Source organism: Notolepis coatsorum, assembly GCF_963971535.1.
Source record: "Notolepis coatsorum genome assembly, chromosome: 10".
NCBI classification, from domain to species: Eukaryota; Metazoa; Chordata; class Actinopteri; order Aulopiformes; family Paralepididae; genus Notolepis; species Notolepis coatsorum.
The window spans coordinates 44,575,642-44,599,305 of record NC_140174.1 but is presented as its reverse complement, the minus strand read 5'-3'; the positions used below and the strand labels follow the sequence as shown (position 1 = coordinate 44,599,305).

General features: G+C 43.5%; 2 protein-coding genes across 2 annotated transcripts in view; one reads left to right on the top strand and one right to left on the bottom strand.

Annotated features, from left to right (window-relative positions):
* Positions 1 to 23,664, top strand: part of LOC311235818 (neurotrypsin) — a 66,374-nt gene that overhangs the window by 10,850 nt on the left and 31,860 nt on the right. The window contains exons 3-7 of the mRNA XM_084323319.1: positions 17,098 to 17,340; positions 17,984 to 18,122; positions 18,677 to 18,855; positions 19,160 to 19,307; positions 23,404 to 23,588. Of these exons, the coding sequence (XP_084179445.1) occupies positions 17,098 to 17,340; positions 17,984 to 18,122; positions 18,677 to 18,855; positions 19,160 to 19,307; positions 23,404 to 23,588 (894 nt within the window). The remainder of the gene's footprint in view (positions 1 to 17,097; positions 17,341 to 17,983; positions 18,123 to 18,676; positions 18,856 to 19,159; positions 19,308 to 23,403; positions 23,589 to 23,664) is intronic.
* LOC311235879 (E3 ubiquitin-protein ligase TRIM39-like) lies at positions 609 to 8,170 on the bottom strand. The gene is made up of 2 exons (XM_084323406.1): positions 8,113 to 8,170; positions 609 to 3,568 (listed from the first exon to the last, which is right to left on the bottom strand). The coding sequence occupies exon 2, from the start codon at positions 3,564 to 3,566 to the stop codon at positions 1,890 to 1,892; it is 1,677 nt and encodes a 558-aa protein (XP_084179532.1). The 5' UTR covers positions 3,567 to 3,568; positions 8,113 to 8,170; the 3' UTR covers positions 609 to 1,889.

Genomic DNA, 23,664 nt, shown 5'->3' with positions numbered 1-23,664 from the left:
ACGCTGATATATAGGTCAAAACAGATACGATTACCCCAAGACTGGTAAAATAAATTGCGTACTTCAGCTCAGATGTTCTCCAAAAAGATTATTCCAATTCCTGATCGCCATTCCAAATATCGATCGTGTTTATTGATTCAGCGTTGGGTACTGTAAATATGTATTCCACGTTGTTTTGCGGCTCGGCGATCACTTGGATCCTTCAGTTGGCTTGATGGAAAAGTAAAATATAGGGGGCGGTATTTTCCCAATGGAGCTCAGAGAGAGTCTGCAACACTAGTGTGAGGCTCGATTGATGAAATATGAATTAAAATCGCTAATAAAAAAATATACGACAAAAACGCTATATAGCGTTGCTGGCATTCAACTGGCGGCATGAACTAACGACAAAACGCGTGGCACTCAAAGTGTTAATGATCAGTGAATGATCAGTGAATGGACTAAAAAATCCCAAATTACTACAATACCCTTAAATGAATCTATTGTGTGCGTGTTATAAAACTGTATCAGTAGGCAGTTAATCTATGCTCAACTGAAAAAATTAGCCCCCCCCCCCCCCATTTTCAGTAGGCCTACACTGAGAATAACAGTAGGCTATGTTTGCAGGCTTTCCAGGTTTGATTCAAGGAGAGTAAAATGGACACCATGTCACTCCGTCATCATATTGCATCATATCCATATTGAAGGAATTGAGGTATAACACATGTGCAGTTACTTAGGCTATGTTCACACTGCAAGCCTTAGTGCTCAATTCTGATTTATTGCTCAGATCCGATGTCTTTTGTTTGGCTGTTCACATTACGTGAACAGTGTCCAATATCAGATTCCAGTGTGAACTGGTCACACTCCTGAACTGACCCGCATGATGCGCAAATAAACAATAAAGTAAAATTTGTGACAAATGTCAATCTAGAGTGACTGTTTAGACCGAGGTTGCATTGCAAAAAATATATGAAAGTGGCCCAAATCAGAATTGAAAAGATCACATTCCAGGTGATTTGTGCTGTTCACACTGTCGTGAAAAAAAGATGAGTCACATTCATGAGAAAAATGTAGCCTTAGTGCACCAGCAGAAAGACTCAATAGATGACGGTGTGTACAGGTATTCATATGATAGAACAGGTATTCATATGATAGAACAGGTATTCATATGATAGAACAGGTATTCATATGATAGAACAGGAATGATCATTATTGGCCCAATGATGATTGATGATCGGCCAGTCATTATCTCATGTTATAGGGATTGCAAGGGCTTTTACAATGGATTATAGTTTACTAGTCTCATCATCAAAAACAAGATTAATATTTAGACAGTGTCCTTACTGAGGATAACACATTGAAGTATCAACAACACTTATTTCCAATGCGTTCTTTCGATATCACACAACACAGGGTCAATAACAGGGACGATACTAATTCCTATTCATATGGATCCCATATCTGTCTGTAATATGAGATGTTGAAATTGTCATGTAGTGGTTTTCGGCTGGTATTCATTAATGATCGTTCCGCAGGTTCACCTACGGAAACCTTGTTACGACTTTAACTTCCTCTAGATAGTAAAGTCTCATATTGAAACTATAATGAAGCCCAAACACTGACTCATCTCCGGTTGGTGTGTTTCCTATGTCTACTTAATCAAACCAAGGCTAAAATATAAGTCATCATCTCTGACCCAATGACGGCTACAGGGTACTAAAGTCATGAAGAAAGGCTCACAACTCTTTGATTAACATTCACAAAAATAGTTATGGGGTACGACACACTGCAACAGTGTATAGTAGATAGCCTAGTAACCATTTACTTTACTGTTAATCTTTTGTATGTACCGAAAAGGTTTTCCTGTACACCTGCAGATCATTGAAGCTCTGTCATTGCTGCTCTCTTCATTTACTATGATTGACAGGAGAGATGACCAATGGTGCAAAGTTGCCGGGATATTCATCATCACAAGGGTTGAAGTATGGATAGAGCTTCTCAGTGAAGGTATAACCAGTAAACGAGTAAATGAGAGCTCTGTTCTCCACATCATAGAACGAGACCTGACCCTTCTCATAATCCACAAACACCCCCACGGTCTCCGCCTTTCCCCGGTGAAAGGGGACTCTGTTGTCGGTGAAGGCTGCATACGTATCGACTCTGAAAGAAATCGCCCAAATTCCACTATCGGGACTCAGGACAAATGGCCCTTTCCTGTTGACAGACTCACTGACCACTCCTAAACTCCATTCAACCTTCCTTCCTACCTGCACCTCATAGTAGAATTTCCCTGAGGAGTGGCCCCTTTTTCCCAGGACAGTGAGATAAGTATCAAACATCTTTGGGGTATTGCGGCGACTCTGTAACAGGTCACTGAATTTCACTTGTTTTCCATCTGTAGACAGGAGGAGCTTGGGGTGTGCCGTGTCAGGGTCTAGAATGACATCCACCTCATGCTGTTGCATCCTCTCGAGTGCAGCCTCACTTAACGCATTATTGTAGAATTCATTCAGTGTCAATCTAATTTCGTCAAGTGCAACTTCCACCCGAGACATGGAACTCTTAAAATATCCCCCCATGTCCTCCATTCCCTGATAGCTGCCGACACTTATTCTAGACCAGTCCTTGACTTGCGGGAGGATGGACTGGGTAGGCAAGTTCTGGAGGAGGTGGAGATGGTCTGCAGTGTGCAGTAGATCGTTCAGCTCTGCATCAGTCTCTTTTAAATCACTTATTTCCTTCTCCAGGTCTTTAATGATCTCTTCGGCCTCTTCCTCTGTAGCTTTCTGCTTTCCATCGATCACTCCAATGAGCTCAGCTTGGCTTCTCTCAATGAAGGCCACCAGAGCGATGTAGTCATGCACAATTGTTGCCCTGTCATTTTCAGCTTCTTTCTGACTTAGCTTTACCATGCTTTTGATCTCCTGGACCTTCTGCAGTCGCTCCTGGATCATCTGTTGCACGATGGCCCCCTTCTCCCCAAGAAGAGCCTTCCTCCATCTATATTCCTTTTGTAAAGGGACAGTTTTATGGGTCTTATGATACAAGTCAGCGCAGACCTCACACAGACAGACGCAGTCATTTCTGCAAAACAACGTCAGGGGCCTGTTGTGCTTCTTACAAATCATGTCCTCCAGGTTCTCCACAGGGTCAATCAGGTTGTGTCTTCTCAGACCTGCAACTCTGCGGTGTGGTTCTAGGTGGGTCTCACAGTAAGAGGCCAGACAATCCAGGCAGGACCTGAGAGCTTTGAGTTTGGGCCCGGTGCAGATGTCACACACCACTTCTCCAGTTATGGAATGTGGTGGTTGGCCTGGGCTGCTCCTGGTGTCGCTCACGTTAACCGACACCTTGAACTGAAAGGCAAGCTCTGAAATTAAAGTGTTGACTTTGAGATCTGGTCTCCTCTCAAAAGTGTTCTTACAGAGGGGACACTGCCAGATGACCTCAAGATCCCAGTACTCTGTGATGCAGGACTGGCAGAAGTTGTGTCCACACGGAATAGACACTGGTTTATTGAACACTTCCAGACAGATGGAACACAGGAGCTGATCTTCAAACAGGAGATTGTGGGCAGTAGCCATTTCTGGAACACACAATGAATGAACATTATGCTCATGACAGAAACCTCACATTACTTGTTTTAAAGATTATATTACAGCCGTCTTTGTGTGGGCAGCACTTCCCAAGAATGGGTCTCATTCACCAACGGACTTAAGACAAAAGATCAGACTTTTACTTTTCGGGCCGATTTTGGGATTCACGAACGGTCCCTTCTCCTGGATTCGGTCTCAACTAAGAGCAGGATTTAGGAGCGCTGAAGAGCAGTCGTAAGTCGCACAGACAGGTGTGCACCGTGTTCTTAAGGGCTTTATTTGAGAGGAATCATGGTGATTGCGTTCATGTCAACTCTACAGACATCCTTGGAATTAAATAACCATAATAATAATAAATATGTTATTATATTATATTATATTTGTATGATAAAACATTTTGTTTTACATTTACAGCCATGCCTCAAGAGGGATTGTGATGTCCGAAAATAAATAAAAATACTAGACCAACACTACAAATGATACTGCAAAAGTGGATAGATAAATAAATAAGAACTAAAGCTAATAGCGTGGATTATATCTATAGTGGAATAGACTGTATTAATATTCCATATTTATACCGTCTTGTTCGCGCGCTCCTTGTTGTTCGGTGCACGCACACTGTATAGACTACGTGTGTAATGAATGAACAGTACTACAGTAGGCTTATATTATTCTAATGACTTGTTTCATTAGGAGATAGTAGATACTGTATGCGCTGCCCTATAGTATTACGTACAGTACACATCTTAGCATGACATTTTAAGGCCGCCACAGAGACTGGCGTACTGTGAGCGGACCGGACTCTGCGCGGTATGTCCACAATCGTTTGAGGTTTCAGTCAAGCTTACCACCGCTTACCAATTTCCTACATTTCTCATGCCGGTTTACTACCTTTATTGCAGGTCGATGTCAACCAACACGCCGAACAGCCTTTTGTGTGACACTGGTCCGCTCATGCCCGACTCTGTGGCGGCCTTAAGATGTCACACTAAGATGTGTACTGTACTGTAGTAGAACTACAGTATGACTACTATAGGGATTGATTGATTGAAAACTTTAATTAACAGATTGCAGAATGGGTACACCGGTACAGTACAGTTCAATACACACAATTGTTAAGGGGATGCAGACCAGAGAAAAGTCGTCTTGTTTACATCAGGGTCCCCCATTTTCAATTCATAATGACATTTATGACATACACAACATACAGATATAATAATCTAATCATCTAATCTAATCATGACATTTATGACATACAGATATACAGTACTGTTACATTTGTGACAGACAAGATATGCAAATATACAGTACTGTTAAACAGATACAGATCCTAACAGTAAATATATACATGACAAGGGGGAGGGAACACATTAGGAGGGGGTGGGTGGGTGGGAGGGGGGGTTCAGATATTTACGGGGGCCAGTTTTGAATTGCAGCCTCCCGTAGGTATGTGCTCTTTGAGAGTGGTTTTGAAGGTGGGTAGTGGTTCACATTTTTTTTACGGCTGTGGGTAGGGCGTTCCACATTGATGTGGCATAATTGCGGAACGTGTTTTTTAGCCCCTTGTTTGAGCCGAATCTGGGTTGGACATGATTTGTGGAACTCCCTCGGGTGTTGTGGTCATGGTATTCACTAACCTTTGGGAAGTATTTCGACATGTACATGGGTACCTTAGTGGTGTAGTGTATCTTGTAGACCAGGCCCATAGCAAGTTGCTGTACTCTGTCGTCTACTCTAAGCAGTATCTGCGATCTCCTAATAAAACAAGTCATTAGAATAATATAAGCCTACTGTTTAGGGCTGGGCGATAAAACGATAACGATAACTATCGCGATAAATTATTTCCTCGAAATAAACATGAAACGTGGTCGCAAAGTTTCGATATATCAATTTTCAAAGCTTGGATATGAGCACACGCACTAACAACCAATCAGTGAAGGAGATGGCCGACAGCGGAAGGAGACCCGGAAGTAGGACTCAGTAAACAAGGCTGGCTAGGCTAATTAGCTTGCACGGCGCTATTTTACAGTTTACCTGCCGAGTTGGTGTGTGTTTTGAATTCTGAGGGTAACTGTTATAGTAGTGTGGGGTATACGGTGGACGTCGTTGCAATGTATTGGGGCGGAACAGAGTATTTTATGGTCATATTTAGTACATTGTCATGGAATACTCCGCTTGGAAACGAGGCTGGCTAGGATAATTAGCTTGCACGGCGCTATTTTACAGTTTACCTGCCGAGTTGGTGTGTGTTTTGAATTCTGAGGGTAACTGGTATAGTAGTGTGGGGTATACGGTGGACGTTGTTGCAATGTATTGGGGCGGAACAGAGTATTTTATGGTCATATTTAGTACATTGTCATGGAATACTCCGCTTGCTCGAGTACTCTGGCTAACTACTAACGTGCGCGGACTGATGACGACATCAACTCGACTCTCGAGACATTCGCAGCAGCAAAACAAGTCTATTAATAGCCTGTCCATCGGCGCCGGGCATAAGAAGTTAATTAAACTTGACAGACATTATATCGACGATAATTATCGATATCGAGTTATATGAAAATAATTTTATAATTTTATCGCAATAACGTTTTTGGCCATATCGCCCAGCCCTACTACTGTTCATTCATTACACACGTAGACTATACAGTATGCACGCATGTGTAGTATACTGTGGCAAGTGGCCAGGAGCGTGCAACAAGACGATATAAATATGGAATATTAATAGTCTATTCCACTATAGGTATAGTGTGCTGTATGATGACAATACATTTTAATCTAATCTAATTTTGATCCGTCGCAAAGCGCTTCCTCGCTACCTGTTGAATACAGGGCAATGCCGACCCTTGTTTTGCGCACGGCCCTCGCATTATAATGAGCTGGAGGGGCGTGTATGTATGCAAATGAAGTAAACGGGAACAAGCTCTCCAGTTTGTGAATGAGTGACGTACTATCATTCAGACAGCACAGTTCTTTGTGAGTATCTGGATGATGAGTTACTATAATTTCTGATAAAAAAAATTAATTATGTGATGAGGAGTAAAGAGGTCAAACCTTTTTCTGCCACCACCAAAAATATATTTAAAAATCGATGATAGAGCCAATATGTATTTAAATATCCTCTGTTAGATGGTCTACTACAATATTAAAAAAATATCTAAAAGTTATTTTGTTACAGCATTGTAATTACTTTACCTGTTCTACCAATTGAAAGTGTCTGGGACTTTGGCTTTTAAGGGAAGTGGCCCGAAAATGTAAGGGCATAATCTTTTCTGAAAAGTGGGACCAGGGGTAGCTCTATAGTTAAATAAAAACATATATTTGGGCAGTCTAATCACCTAGTTTGCTAGATAGTCAATTAGTCAAGCATTCTAATGTATGGTCCAATTGATATTTGGTAGTTTGTACAAAACCTTTTAGTGATTGAAGGGGAAATAAAATGGCACTTGAACTGAAAGGGAGCTGTCAATCAAGCGTGCCACAACCCTGAGAAAGGGTCCGAAAAGCCAGATGAGGCGTTAGTGAGCTGGGTTTTTATAACGTTATTAATTCTCGAAGTCAACTTCCTGTCTGTTGTTGCTATGCAACTACGGCTTGGGGGAAACATTCACCCCGGGTACATTGTGTACGCTTCATTTAGTGCAGAAAACGGATTGGAAAAACTGCAAATTAAACACAATCAAGGGTAATTTTCTTCAGTGCATCACAATGCCAAAGAGCTGCTGTGTTACGTTTTGTACTAATAACTAAATCAAAATCGCAAGTTTTATATAATACCAGCTGAGGCATCACGGAGGAAAAAGTGGCTGGCGGCTATCAAGAGGACACACGTAGACGCAGATGGGAGAGTCGATCAAAGTAAAAAATAAATAAATAAGGAACAAATATATATCGTAAATTAATTATTGGCTGTGAGGCTGTAAACAGCAGATACATGTTAGCTGCTAGCTACTTCGCCATATAGTCCATTCTCAGTATGTGCACTGGAGGCTTCAAGTAGCCTACATGCCTTTTTCATGTTTATATTACTACTATTTAAAAACGGAGCTCACTTTTGCTGGCCTGGTACACACCCGTTTGTTGTCCCCTACATTAAGATGGCGGCGGTCTCGTGACGTCAGAGTGTCTTTGAGATTTGGCTGGGTGGTTTTCCATTTTTCTATGATGTGATCAACTCCGAACACATTCATTTTGACTTTACCCCGACCATAGAATGTACAGTAGCCTACCATCATTACAACTTCCTCAAAAATGAAAGTGAAATTTAACATGGATGGAATATACCACCATTGCCAGTCAAAGAAAAGGGACTTTGCGAAAGTTATGAGTTAAGACATTTATTCAGCTTGTAGATATAACAATAAAAAAAAACTGTCTATTTGGGTGGTAATAATATAAACAGAGACGACCCGTTTACAAGAGAAGTCATTTGGATACATTTTTAAACTCCAGAAAATGTTTTTTTCAGACGTTAAAATGATTATCTACCCCCTCACAATTTTAATTAACAGTGCAACATTTAGCTATGCATTCTTACCTGCTATTGTTTCTAAAGATCAAGCGACTGAGAAAGAGAGTTTTGTTTTTGCCTTGTGTGGACGTCAGGTTTACTTTCACTTCTTCGCACTCACTTCCTTGTCCAATAGGGTCCAGCTGCAGCGCCGGAGAATCCTCTCACTGGGCAAGCCTGTGGCAGCCACGAACCTACTTTCTATAGAAGCAGCTCGGAGGTGCGCTGTTTTAAGTGAGCGTGTGTTATTGGATTGATTGATTGATTGATTGAACATTTTATTAATGTCCGCCTTGTTTCGAACTGGTTATGCTTAGGCCCTCTTTCGAAGTCGGTTATGCTCAGTGATGCGTTCCTCATGGGACGGGTTGCACGCAGTGCAGCCAAAGTTTTTTTTAGCAGAAGCACGTGCACGCACACGCACGGATGTGCACGGCACACACGTGACGCGTGCACACAGGAATAAGTACCCACCTGGGCTACTTTGCATATCAATAGCGCCGGTCGTAAATACGTTCTCAGATACATTCACACAGAACTTGTGAATGAAATGTGTTATATTCCAGGCAATTAGGCATTGTCTTTAGTCTGTGCTTAAGCGAGGGAACATTTATGCGCATGCGCGGGAGCGCGTGCACGCGCCCTGAAGCGTGCGTGCACGTGGCGTCATTAGCGTGCGTGCAACCAGTGTTGATATGACGAACGCAACACTGCTTAGAGTTTATCTTTAGAGCAGGGCGATCAGTGATGCAGTGGTGGTCCCACTCTGTACCACGCCGTCCCAGCAGTTCTTTCTGAGTAGAAGTACACGCACGGATGTACACACAAAAATGCATTCACAACTTTCACTGACTCGCCTTTCGAAGTCGCCCTCTTTCGAAGTCAGTTATGCTTAGAGTTTGGAATCAGGGCTGGTGGTCTATCGCCCTCAGGGGTGCAGTCGTAATATCAGAACTGCCTGTATGCTGTTTAAATGACGCCACATGCACGAGCGCACGCATTATTATGCATAAATAGTAGGAAACATGTTTGTATAGGAAATTACTAGTTTTTGTTTAGTTTTTGTAAATATTGCCTTGAAATAGAGAAGCTGAAAAAGGTAGCAGGATGTAGCCTTCAATATATAAAGAAATTATATTGAAAAACAAACAATGTTTTAAATGTAATTGTAGATACAATATTGTAGTTACAATTTCTTTAATTGAATTAACTTAAACTAGAAAAGTAAATACAAACTAAATTAACAATGTAACTTAGTTTACAGAAGGACAGTTTCCTTCTGAAGCACAACTTAATGCCTCATCCTTCCAATGATCCTTCGGGACCATTTGTCACATAGTGAGAGCTCCACAGATCAAGCAAACCCCCACAGGGCTTGTATTTTGGTTTTGCACTTCTCGTTCTTTGTTATGTTATTGGTATGCTATTATTATGCAAAGTCTAGGTGATAAGTGCCGGGTACTTGGCGCACGGCGCGACGAGTCAGTGAAAGTTGTGAATGCATTTTTGTGTGTACATCCGTGCGTGTACTTCTGCTCAGAAAAAACTGCTGGGACGGCGTGGTACAGAGTGGGACCACCACTGCATCACTGATCGCCCTGCTCTAAAGATAAACTCTAAGCCGTGTTGCGTTCGTCATATCAACACTGGTTGCTCGCACGCTAATGACGCCACGTGCACGCGCTCCCGCGCATGCGCATAAATGTTCTCTCGCTTAAGCACAGACTAAAGACAATGCCTAATTGCCTGGAATATAACACATTTCATTCACAAGTTCTGTGTGAATGTATCTGAGAACGTATTTACGACCGGCGCTATTGATATGCAAAGTAGCCCAGGTGGGTACTTATAGCGAGTTGGCGAGTGCAGCACATTCCTGTGTGCACACGTCACGCGTGTGCCGTGCACATCCGTGCGTGTGCGTGCACGTGCTTCTGCTCAAAAAACTTTGGCTGCACTGCGTGCAACCCGTCCCATGAGGAACGCATCACTGAGCATAACCGACTTCGAAAGAGGGCCTAAGCATAACCAGTTCGAAACAAGGCGGACATTAATAAAATGTTCAATCAATCAATCAATCAATCCAATAACACACGCTCACTTAAAACAGCGCACCTCTGAGCTGCTTCTATAGAAAGTAGATTCGTGGCTGCCACAGGCTTGCCCCTTGAGAGGATTCTCCGGCGCTGCAGCTGGACCCTACTCTCCTTGTCGGTTGCGCTATTTTATGTCATGTGCAGAGACCAGGGTGCAGCCTGGACAGGGAACATTCTTAAAAGGGAACCCTGCCCATTTTAAGACACTTGACTTTGTGAGCCCATACAATTGTTGTATGAGCTATTAATTTACACGCGAATGAGGTTTACATTCTGCTTCAGACCTTTTAGCAGTAATACTAGAATATAAACCTCATCAAGAATCAAGAATCAAGAGGTTTATTTGTCACATACATACCAGGGCATACAGTGAAATGCGGGTGGTCATGCCCGCATCGATTGTGCAATAATACAATAATAAAGTAGACATAGGAAAGAAAAAAACAGGTAATAAGAGACATAATAATGTGCATGATAAAAATAGACATGCTAAATTCCTGAGAAGGCACTGGTTCCTATGTACACTACTATACAATATAAAATTTTAACTCCGTCATTATACTATACTTACTATATCTAAACTATACTATACAAACATCTGTTCTTTCCTTAACTCATTCCCCGCCAACGACAAGTTTACTCATTATTGGGCGGCAATCATTGAACGCCAACAACGAGTATACTCGTTATTTGATCGTTATTTCTTTTATTCTATATTTCTATTCATTACAGGCACACAGACTCGGGGTTAACATGGGGAATCATCCTGAGAATGCCAAAGTGCAATACCGGCCACATCACGCAAGACGGCGGTATCGAGCACCCTTTGTAACCTTGTAACCTGTGGAACGGCCAAATGTCTCAGGTTTAATTTTTCCTTGTCGGGCGAGGCGAACGGTTCTCCCGGTTCCATTGAAGCGTGTCAAATATCCCTGATCCATATGTTGTGGTGGATTATGCCGTGGGCCAAATGGACATTGGATGTACCAGATGGCGATCAAACAATTGGAATATTATTTTTGGAATACTCCCGATCACAGGTAAGGACGATTTGACGTACATTTTTGCTTGATCCTGCAATGCTTTTATACCGATCGGGCTGATAAGCGTTTTTAGTGTTCAATACGAATGCTGTTACTGACAATCAAATAATCAGAAACAACCCCCCCCCATCCTTTTATGCATTCATGATGGAACATAATACCTATATGATATAGATTTGATTTAGGAATAATAGCGTGTACAGGCAAGAAACGGCAACGTCTATAGTGGAATTGACGTATACGGCTATAACTCATCATTTCGGGAATGACCCTAGACCGCTCTAAAACCATACTTATATTCACCACGGTATAACACGGGAACGTATGGATGGAAAAATGTATTCTTTTTCACGTATTGAACGATAGATAGGTGATGTCAAATGGGCCATAGTATTGTATCCATAGCTATAATATAGAATATAGTTATAGCTCTACAAACAAGGTGATGCAGTCCTATCTTTTAAAGCGTGGCAGTGCTAGAGCGGGGCCCCATCTAATTCCCGGCAGTCAATGAGTTAAAGTGACTTTTATATTCATCCTTCCTTTAAAGTGGCTTTTCCATATATTTTTTAATCATTTGGGTGCATGTGAGAAGATGACACTTTCATGGCTCCACAAAGTCAGTGTCAGGCACGTGTTCACGGATATTGACTGAATCGTCCCGAGGAACATAAATAACACCGTCACCTTCTTAAAGGTGACATGCATTATAAATGACATTTTTCAGTCTCTAGCATTGTATTATAGTAATAGGAGTTAGTATCAATGTGTTTTTGTGTCAAAACACCATATTGGCGGATTGCTCTGATTCAGCTCAGACCATTTCCTGCTATATTTAATTAGGTCATCCTGATTTGAGGCATGTTGTGACGTCACCGGGGCCCTGCGATTGGCTCTGTGGTTGGAGCTAATGCCCGCCCACAATCTACCTCTACACAGCAAGTGGAAACCACTTCCTCATACTGCGGAGGCAGAGTGAAACCCGACACCTCTGCATGCACTCTGAGGGAGAGAGAGATAGAGAGGGAGAGAGAGAGGGAGAGAGAGAGGGAGAGACAGACAGAGAGAGAGAGAGAGAGAGAGAGAGAGAGAGAGAGAGAGAGAGAGAGAGAGAGAGAGAGAGAGACCACTGTGCAAACACTCCGCACGCAGGTCCCCCCCCCCCCCCCCCGCCCGCCCCGCGGAGAGCAGAATGATACAGTGAATTCTCTCTCTCTCTCTCTCTCTCTCTCTCTCTCTCTCTCTCTCTCTCTCTCTCTCTCTCTCTCTCTCTCTCTCCCTCTCTCTCACCCCCCCCACCCCCCCTCTCTTTCTCTCTCTCTGTCTACCAATCGCAGACTGTGTGGGCTGACTGTCACTCAAAGTGCTTATGGGCGGAGCCAGGCCATAACAGCCTGAAATCCTGAGGCTGAAAAATGATGGTTTTGAGTACTTGATTAGAAATATAAAACAATGCATTTAAAAAAAAAAAAAACGTACAGATGTCTTCAATAGACTCACAGGAATTGTGTAAAGTTGCCCAAATAGTGCTAGGAATAGCAATGCATGTCCCCTTTAACACTTTCAGCGCCAGCCATTGTATCCATCCTTGTAGTCAATGGGCCACGCTTTAAAATATAGGGTTTTCACTGTGCGACACGATGTTTGCAGAGCTATATCTATATTCTATATTATAGCTATGGAGACAATACTATGGCTCATTTGACAGTCACTATCTCTCATCCAACATGTAAAAAAGAGTAAATTTGTTCATGTATACGTTTGCATGTTATCCCGTGGTGAATATTGTATAGTTTCAGAGTGATCCTGGCTAATTCCTGGAAGCTGCGTTATGGAGCGATATGTGAATTTTGCTAAAGGCATTCGCGTTGCTCGCCTGGACGTGTTGCTATTGCCAAATCAAAGGTATATAATAGGTATTATGTTTCATCATGAATGCATCAAAGGGGGGGGGGGGTGGGGGTGGTGGGGCGTTTTTTTTATGCTCTGATCGTCAGCAACGGCATACGTTTTGGAGTATGTGACATATGATCGTTGCGATCGATGTGAAGTCATTGTTGGATCAAAGTAGGATTGATGTCATATAGTCCTTACCTTTACTAGGAGGTATCCCAACAAGAATATTCCAATTGTCTGATCGCGATTTCCAGTATTATGTCCATCGGGTCCCTGTCATGAACTGGCACAAAATATGCATGAAGTGTGCTGAACGCGTTTTAAAGTGCTCGGATGAAGCGATACACTTGGCTTGGTCTAAATTCTCCGCCCGGACCATATACAATGTAACACACAGTGTGAAATAAGGTTTCAAAGGGTAGGCGATACTGCCATCTAGCAGGATTCTGCCGGTATTGCACTCTCGGGGTCTCAGAATGAGTTCCAATGGTAACACGGAGGTCCGTGAGACTGTATAGAATAAAAAAAACGAATAAAAGAAAAAACTATGAAAACTCGACTATACTCAGGTTTTGGCGCTCAACGATTGGCGAGATAACCCGACTATAGTTGTGGTTGGTCGTGAATCAGTTCAAATAATGGCTTATGTCACTTTATTTATTATTATTTTTTGTATCCTCTTTTTCTCCGCCTGATTTTTCTATTTTTTCTCGCCATCCCGTCGTTATGCCAATTCCCCCCCTTCCCTACCTGGTTGTTGTGCGCATGTTCCTCCTACTGGTCGGTACAAGGGAACCCTGAAGTCCATCACATGCTTCCTCCGACACATGTGGAGACAGCCAGTGGCTCTTTTTTTCACCTGGCAGCGAGGACTCTCATTGGTGAAGCGTAACACGTGGGAGGTCACGCTGCCTTCACCATTTTCTGCCTTTCGCTGAGCAGGCGCCCAGACCTGACCTGTAGGCGTCGTTGTCCACAACGCCAGATTACCACCCACGACTTCCCTCCCCCTAACTCAGCCAAACGAGTTAGTATGACGACCGGCCCAAGCCGCAGGGCAATGCTGACTCCGGGAGTCGAGACCGCAGCCTCTTGCATTGGTGACGAGCGCAATCTCCGCTACGCCACCCGACCGCCCTTATGTCACTTTTTAAGGACAATTATGTGTTTGCCTTCTCACCTCTGGTAAAATTGCCTACATCCTTAATTAAAAATATCATGCTGTTCCTACCCAGTTGTGAAATGATTCATACATATCATATATTCTATTTTTGTTTATCCAGTTTTTCTCAGAACTTGAAAATATTACATAAGCCATTATTTTAAGAAGGTGACGATATGTGAAATCTTACAATGGGTGGCATTTCCCTTTAAGTCCTTCAAATGCTATACTGCTATGTTCTGCAAAGTGTATACAGTCTCTTTAGCGTTAGTGTTTGACGTCTCAGCGGGCATGGTTTTTTTTTTTTTTATTCAAGGCTGTATTTGTATTTATAAATTGTTCACAAAAAATCTCTGCTTCCCTGTTTTAATCCTTCCCCCCTCCCCTCCCCTCCCCTCCCCTCCTGTATTTGTGTTGGTGTGTGTGGCTGGCCGGAGGGGTGCACTGCATAATGTTCTAGGACAGCCAAGCTGTGTGTGTTTATAAGATAACACTCTTTCTATTTACCGAAGCACCTCTGCCGTAAATCATAGTTTAATGGCTGTTTGGCCTCAACACAGTGCCCTGGGTGTGTGTTTGTGTGTGTGTGTGTGTGTGTGTGTGTGTGTGTGTGTGTGTGTGTGTGTGTGTGTGTGTGTGTGTGTGTGTGTGTGTGTGTGTGTGTGTGTGTGTGTGTGTGTGTGTGTGTGTGTGTGTGTGTGTGTGTGTGTGTGTGCGTGCGTGTGTGTGCATGCACATGCACAAGCGTATGAGGGAGCATATGTGTGTGCAGGTGTGTGTGTGTGTTGTACACTGTCGATTCTATTAATTTGTGGTGTGGTTGCTTGCAGTGGACCGTTAGCCATGCTCCATTTTGTGTGTTTTCTTAATTTTTTGTCCTAATTTAGCTTCATCTACATCATAGATGTACATACGTCAGCGGTTTTGTTTCGGTGTCTCTAAGCTTCCATCTCAGATGCCCCCTGCACAGAACTGCACAAAACAGCACAGAACAACTAGGCTACAAAGTGTGCACTCAGCAGTCTGCCACACGGTGGCCAACACCACCATGTTAAATAAGGGTGGAGTGGAGTCTTAAGTTTAGGACATTTAACAGGGCTCTTGCTGCATCAGTGTGTTAAAGGAAAACTCCAACATTTTGGGAAATTAGCTTATTTGCCATCTACCCTGGAGTTAGACAAGAAGATACATACCGTTTTCTTCTCTGTGCATGCAGTAGGAGTAGGAAGACGTTGGGAACTAGGCTAATGGAGGAACCTACTTCCAGTGACTGACGCTAAGCTAGGCTAACGGTGCGTGTCTTCCTACTCCTACTGCATGCACAGAGAAGAAAAAGGTATGTATCTTAACACTCCAACATTTTGGGAACCCTGGAGTTAGACAAGAAGATGCATACCTTTTTCTTCTCTGTGCATGCAGTAGGAGTAGGAAGACGTTGGGAACTAGGCTAATGGAGGATCCTACTTCCAGTGACTGACGCTAAGCTAGGCTAACGGTGCGTGTCTTCCTACTCCTACTGCATGCACAGAGAATAAAAAAGGTATGTATCTTCTTGTCTAACTCCAGGGTAGATGCCAAATAAGCTAATTTCCCAAAATGTTGGAGTTTTCCTTTAAGCCTTTGTACTGATATATAAAAGGGGCAGGGGATCATTTGATTTGAATAAGAGCAAGTCCACCCCCTACCCCACCCCTTCATCCCCTGTCTCACCCCCACCCCCCACATTTCCCCCCTGTTCCTCTTCACATGCTTTGTCTTGTCATCTCTTCCCAAAGTCCTCTTGTAGCAGTTGTGGGTAGCAGCCCCCTGGGTTCAGACCAACACAGTACACTCTGAGACTAGCTCAATGTGCTAATGCCATGCAAACGCCACGCTAGGCGGACCTATATTCACACAGTTATTTGAACAGGCTTCCCAGTGGGCTGGCAGCGGAACAGGTAATGTAAAAACAAAAGGAGAAAAGTAAAATCCCTGCTTGCTGCCCAATGCTGATGAGAGATCCCGCTATACCTGTCCAGTCCGTGTGTGTGTGTGTGTGTGTGTGTGTGTGTGTGTGTGTGTGTGTGTGTGTGTGTGTGTGTGTGTGTGTGAGCCTTCCTTGTCCTAGTATCACTGTGGAATAAAAAGGGAGAGGTTAATTAGCGATACCGTCCACAGTCTGTGTCAATTAACCTCTCCTACTACTGCAAGTCTCTCCAGACCTCACCTCTACAGCTGACACCAGAACCACCCCCCTCCTCCCACACCTCCATTTTCTCCCTTCTTATCAGACTCAGGGGGGGGGGTTTGCTGTGATATCACGTAATCTTTCCCCTTTAATGAAGTAATGTAAGGCTTTACCGTTCCTGTTTCAGTAATACTGATCTCACGAATAGGTTGTTACTTGAGTTTACAGAAAATTACCATTTCCCTCCTAATGTCTTGATCGACATGATAGGCCTATATGAAAGATTCTAGGCACTCTCCTTGACTGGTTGGTGTCATGCTCTCATCCCCAGAGAGCAACAGGCAGATCTCTTAGCTTATTGAGTGAAAAACGCTTTGAGTAAACACCCCCTCCCTCCCTCTGCCCAACCATCCTGTCCCCCAATCGTCCTCACGATCTCTCACTACCTGTCTCTCCCTCTCCCTCTCTCTGTCTCTCCCTCCCTCCTTCTCTCCCTCTCTCTCTCTGTCTCTCTCTCCCTCTCTTTCTCTCTCTCCCTCTCTTTCTCTCCCTCCCTCCCTCCCTCCCCCCCTCCCTCCCTCCCTCCCTCCCTCCCTCCCTCCCTCCCTCCCTCCCTCCCTCCCTCCCTCCCTCCCTCCCTCTCTCCAGCCCCTCTCTCTTGCTCCGAGGGCTTCACAGAGCTGGGCTACTACAACGGGACCGTGTCCCAGACGGACTCTGGCGCCCCCTGTCTGAAATGGACGGAGTTCCCAGACTACGTCCTGCAGTATCCAGGCAGAGGGCTGGGCGACCACAGCTACTGCAGGAACCCAGACCGAGAGTCCAACCCCTGGTGCTTCTTCAGGCAGAACTCTGGGGCCATCGGATGGGCCTACTGCGACTGCCACCAAGGTCAATACACTTAGGCACATTCATATTGAAATACATATACCATGATTACCTACCTAAACACATTTTCAAGTTTTCAGATGAACAGTGTTTTCAAACCCAATTATCTAAAGATGTTGGATTGTTGATTCATAGACGGTGGAGGTTGAGTAATATCAGGTGATCTATCACAGTCACACTCCCAGGTGATTTGGATTTTACTTTGCAGCAGCAAATACACAGGCTTTCAAACTGAATATGGTGCTGGCCATGATAGGGTTATCATTATGCAGTATGCACACAATAGAATGTGCATGGCAATGTGTGTAACTGTATATTGCCTTTGGGTTTGTGTCAATATCTACACTAGTTTTCCAGTGGTTTTCCCCTTTCTTGGGAACTGGCCTACAAGACAGATGTAAACGGTTTAAATGGAATTCTGTTGCTAGGGAACAGTTTGGACCCAAATGTATTTCCTGTCAACCATTGCATTAGCTAACATTGCATCAGGAACTAAACTTGGGTCCTTTTAGAATGTTATTGTCACTTTCAAACTGTCTATACTGACAGATGAAAATGTATTCCAAAGGGTTAAATGTTGGTGTACTGTATTAATTCTACTTGTTGTTATGTGACCAGTGTACCTGCCCATCTCTCCTGCTGTCAGGTGCCGCTCGTCTGGTTGGTGGGACGTCCTCCAGCAGTGGGCGTGTGGAGGTGTATCTAAATGGCCAGTGGGGAGCAGTGTGTGATTCTCATTGGACAGACAGAGATGCCAGTGTGATCTGCAGACAGCTTGGTCTGAGGTACGAGAGAAAAAAAAAACGAATTCAGTGCATTTCTTGTCATATTTAAGGGTATCGATCACGTGAGATCCACATTTTGTAATATATATATTTTTTAAAAGTCCGATGACGTCAACGTTTTGAAACCTATGAAGTGTGCCACACGTTCACGTCAACGTTCACGCCACAATACACACGCTTACCTAGGATTTGACTTGATTCAACAACAAAGCAGTCAGGGCAATGGCAAGCCGAAAACGGTTGCAGGTGTGGTTACACTTTACAACGCTCACTGCAATATTATATATTACATATTAACTAATTGTTCTAAATAAATAATAATGATAATAAATAATTAGAAATTTGGAGTAATTTTTTACAACTGAGGTAGGTAGATACAAATTTTTGAGACTAAAGTACGGAAAAAAGGTACTGCTGGGTACCGGTATCGATTCACAGATACTGGTACCGGTACCGGTATCGGTTCAAATGTGAACGGTACCCAACCCTAATAGTCGTAGTGTCTTTCTTTGTGTTTGTTTGTTTATTTCTGTGTCCGTCGTACTTTGCTGCAGTGAGATCGGCACAGCGGCCCTGCATCTACAGTTCGGCTCGGGCTCAGGCCTCTTCCACTACGAGCGTTTAGGTTGCCGTGGCGACGAGAGCACCCTGAGCAAGTGCCGGAGCAGGACGTTTGTAACCGGCGACTGTAACCATGGAAACGAGGCGGGAGTGGTGTGCGCATCGCCGGAAGGTCAGTGTGACTCTGTGACTTCCAGAGTGTCCTGGCAAGCCAACCTGACACCTGAGAGAGAGAGAGAGAGAGAGAGAGAGAGAGAGAGATGGAACAGAAAGAAAGGGAGGGAGAGAAAGATGTGCGTGCAGTGTAAAAGAAAATATGACGCAACAGTTAAGAAAACATTGTAATCAAAGTCAGGGAAAGACAGATAGGAATATTGACAAGATGAATGCATTTGTGTCTCCTCTTGGCTTCTCCGTTGTCATACCATTAATGTACCACCATTAATGTACCATACATGTGTTATCTCCTCACCCAGGCAGTGGTCCTCCACTGCGATTGGTTGGAGGGGAGGAGGACTTTGAGGGTCGGGTGGAGGTGTTCCACGGAGGAAGGTGGGGCTCCATCTGTGACGACCAATGGGATGACAGAGACGCAGAGGTGGTCTGCAGACAGCTGGGCTTTGGGTGAGTAGGGGTTTAGTGGCACAGTTTCTCTTACCTCCATCGAGCAGACATACGGTATGTGCAGTGAGCTTCTGACACAAAATGGCTGCCAGCCACCTGGGCGCTAATGGTGCAGACGGGGCTATTCTTGGCCATAGTGGGATACAATCCAGAATGATCATCAAGGAGAAGCTGCCTATTCTCAGTCCTTGCCCCACAATGGTGGAACGAACTGCCCACCACAGTTAGGACAACCGAAACCCATCCAATCTTTCTCCATCGACTAAAGACGCACTTCTTCAACCATTATCTGAAATGAAAAATAAATAATAATAATTCTAACCCTAACTAACCTTACTATATGCACTTGTCCTAATATACTAACCTACACTTTAGCACTCAACACTTTGATGAACATTGTTACTCAGCTGATAGAGTTGTGCCCTTCCTGATGACTTGTCGTACAGAACTTGTAAGTCGCTTTGGATAAAAGCGTCAGCTAAATTACTAAATGTGTTATGATTCAAGGTAGGAATGTTGAGTCCAATGAAAGGAAGAAGGAGGCGGAGATGGTGTTGCTCTTTTCAAAATATGTGTTATTTTATTTATTATCAGAAACACTAGAGCAAGATAATGGAACGAGAAAGCATAATGTAGCCAGGCTACAACTGAGAGATAATTTAGCATAGCGAAAACCGTACACAAGACGGAGAAAATAGCTTAACACAACATAATAACAAAACCGGACCAGATGTCCCACTTCTGTCCGAGGCCGACCGCTCGCAGTACTGCTGTTGAAGATCCGACAACAGACAGGAGAACAAAGGATTACTATAAAGGCAAAATACCCAGCAAACCACACGCAGTAATTAGTGACAACAAATCACAGGTGACACTCAATCAGAGCTAATTGCAGAGAACAGGGTGAAGTACTCCAGAATGGCAGTAGGGTTTCCACTCCTGAGAGAGGATAGAAACCCCAAACGTTACAAAATGTAAATGTAAATTGCCCTTGTGGAAAAGCCACAGAATCAAATGTCTTTCACATGCATTTCTGAACAAGTCACATGAGATGTACTTGTTCTTAGCTTTGCATGGTTTCATTTAATGTCATTTTAATGGTATCACATGTGAAACGTTGCCTTTACATTAGTACCACATGTGAGCATGATACCTTGGGCTACTTGTGACTACATGTGATAATACGTGAAAGTAAAGTTTAACACGAAATACCATGACAATGACAGTGGAATCAGGTAGGCTAATGAGCACAGGTGGAATCATGCAAGTCACATCCATGTGATAACGTGAAAAACCTATGCTGATTCATTTAATTTAATTTCAAACCCTTATTTAAACTTAAATCGACTGTACACACAGAAATAAGCACAAAAAAGCGATATAACATCACACAGCATATAAAATCATAACAATAAGACAACAAGGCGAGGCAAAAGGTAAGGATAACAAATCAATTAAAATACATACAACTTGATTGACAATGGTTGGAGATCAAGGTTTAAAATTCTGCAACAGTGGGGGGAAGTTTTAAGGACTGTTCATTCCATGAGATAGAGGGGCATCGTATCAAAATGCAGATTCATCCTGTTCCGAGCAAACTTGAGGGACCTTGAGGACCAGCCAGTCACTAGAACGGGTTCCATAGGTTCCAAAATGTCATTCCAATAATGATGTAGTATAAGGACCTAAGGGCCTTAAAAATGAACAAATACCAGTGTTTGTTGCGCCTCTCCGTTATTCCTTGCATATAATTATTTTCTGTGAGTGTCTCTATTCTGTGAAAATTGTGTGAGGGAAAAAAAAGAGATTCAGATTCCTTAAGCCATTATGTGTAACCACATTGGTAATTGTCTCAGCGTTACAGAGTATGCATTTTTCCATACATTTTATTTTCACATAACAACAGCAACAACAGACACAGGACAAAGACAGGGCAGTGCAGGATTAATCATTTGAATAAATATAATATATATATAAAGTGTATAAAGTGTAAAGTAAAGTGCAGTATTTTTGCCAGTGACCTTGTTATTGTGCCAGTGTCACTTGGGGGCGGGGGAGGCCTGAGGCATTGATCAGCCTGGCAGCTGAGGGGAAGAAACTCAGTCTGTGACGAGCTTTCACAGCCTTTGGGATCCGCAGCCTTCTCCCAAAGGAGAGTAGGGTGAAGAGGCTGTGGCCGAGTGGGAGGGGTCGGCCATGATCTTTTTTGCCCTCTTCAGCGCCCTGGAGTCGTGCAGGGACCTTAGGGAGGGCAGGGGACAGCCGATCACCCTCTCCGCGGAGCGAATCACCCGTTGCAGCTTGGCGATATCTTTTGCCGCTGCAGCGGGGAACCAGGAAATTATGGAGTGGGTGAGGATGGATTCAATGATGGCCGTGTAAAATTGAGATGGAGACGTATTTTCAGTCTCTAGTTGGCCGTCTGAGCTCTGGATACAGTGAGACACAAGACAACAGAGGTTCTTTTCAGCTAAATTACTAAATATAAATGTAAATGTTATGCCAATTCCCACCTGGTCGTTGCGCTGCCCTACTGTAGATCTGGGGAGGGTGTAGACTACCACATGCTGCCCTACTGTAGGTCTGGGGAGGGTGTAGACTACCACATGCCTCCTCCGATACATGTGGAGTTGCCAGCCGCTTAATTTGACCTGACAGCAAGGAGTTTCACTGGGAGATCGTTTCTCACTCTGCGAGATCCCCTCCTGGCCGACCGACCAGTAGGAGTCACTATTGCAACGACCAGGACTCATACCCCCACCGGCATCAGTTGCTGGGAGTTGAACCCGGGTCTCTGCGGTGGTAGGCGAGTGCTTAGACCTCTGCGCTGCCCAACAATAGAGTTTGTAATTGTATTTGTGGCTATAAACATTTGCTCACGTTGGTTGATTGATTGATTGATTGATTGAAAACTTTATTAACAGATTGCAGAATGGGTACAGTACCCATACAATACATACAATTGTTGAGGGGATGCAGACCAGAGAAAACTTTCGTCTTGTTTACATCAGGGTCCCCCATTTTCAATTCATCATAAATGGTAATGTTTTTAAACACAGGAGTAAGACAACAGACCTATATTCTGATTTATAATATGGATTAAGAAAGTTCCAAAAAGTGTATTATATACAAGAGCAGAATATAACCCAGATTTATATGGTAAAAAAACATCCTGAATTGGGGCCTTGAACAGTAAGTGCAACATCTCAGCCACCGTGAGAAAACTCTGCGTCAGTGTTTAAAATAATGATGAAGCGGCAGCTATGAATAGAACAACTCCTACATTTTCTGTATTTTCCATTTAGCTCACATCTCATCTTCTCTCCATTTGTGCTTTTGTGCGTGAGGGGATGGCGGGGAATCTCTTGTAAATAATGGATATTGTGTGACACACAGCTCCAGGGAGTCTGTGATGTTTTCTGACAGTTGACTACAAATGCAGGGATGTTGAAGAAGGTTCTGTGGGACTACTTTGTAGTGTAATGTAAAAACAAAAGGAGAAAAGTAAAATCCCTGCTTGCTGCCCAATGCTGATGAGAGATCCCGCTATACCTGTCCTGTGTGTGTGTGTGTGTGTGTGTGTGTGTGTGTGTGTGTGTGTGTGTGTGTGTGTGTGTGTGTGTGTGTGTGTGTGTGTGTGTGTGTGTGTGTGTGTGTGTGTGTGTGTGTGTGTGTGTGTGTGTGTGTGTGTGTGTGTGTGTGTGTGTGTGTGTGTGTGTGTGTGTGTGTGTGTGTGCGTGCATAAGTGCATAAGTGCTGCATAAGTGCATAAGTGCACATTTATTTTGGTCCTCACAAAGAGAAAAATGTATTCATTAAGAGTTAGAATGAGTGTTTAGTTGTTTACATTTTTACATTTACATTTAGTCATTTAGCTGACGCTTTTATCCAAAGCGACTTACAAGTTCTGTACGACAAGTTATCAGGAAGGGCACAAATCTAACAAACAATGTTCATCAAAGTGTTGAGTGCTACAGTGTAGGTTAGTATATTAGGAGTGTTAATACTCTAGAACTGTACTCTAGTACTGTATAGTAGTAGACATGTGTTTTCATGGTCATATGTGTGTGTGTGTGTGTATGTGTGTGTGTTTCAGGGGTGTGGCGAAGGCCTGGTCGTGGGCTCACTTTGGTCAGGGCTCAGGGCCCATCCTATTGGATGCCGTGAGGTGCACAGGAAACGAGCTGTTCCTGGACCAGTGTCCCCATGGCGACTGGGAGCAGCATAACTGTGACCACATGGAGGACGCTGGGGTCTCCTGTAGTCCTTATACAGGTACAGGTACACACTTAGACACACACACACAAAATTACATACTAGTTTAGCTTACTTAGGCAGCTGCTCCACAGGTCTAACA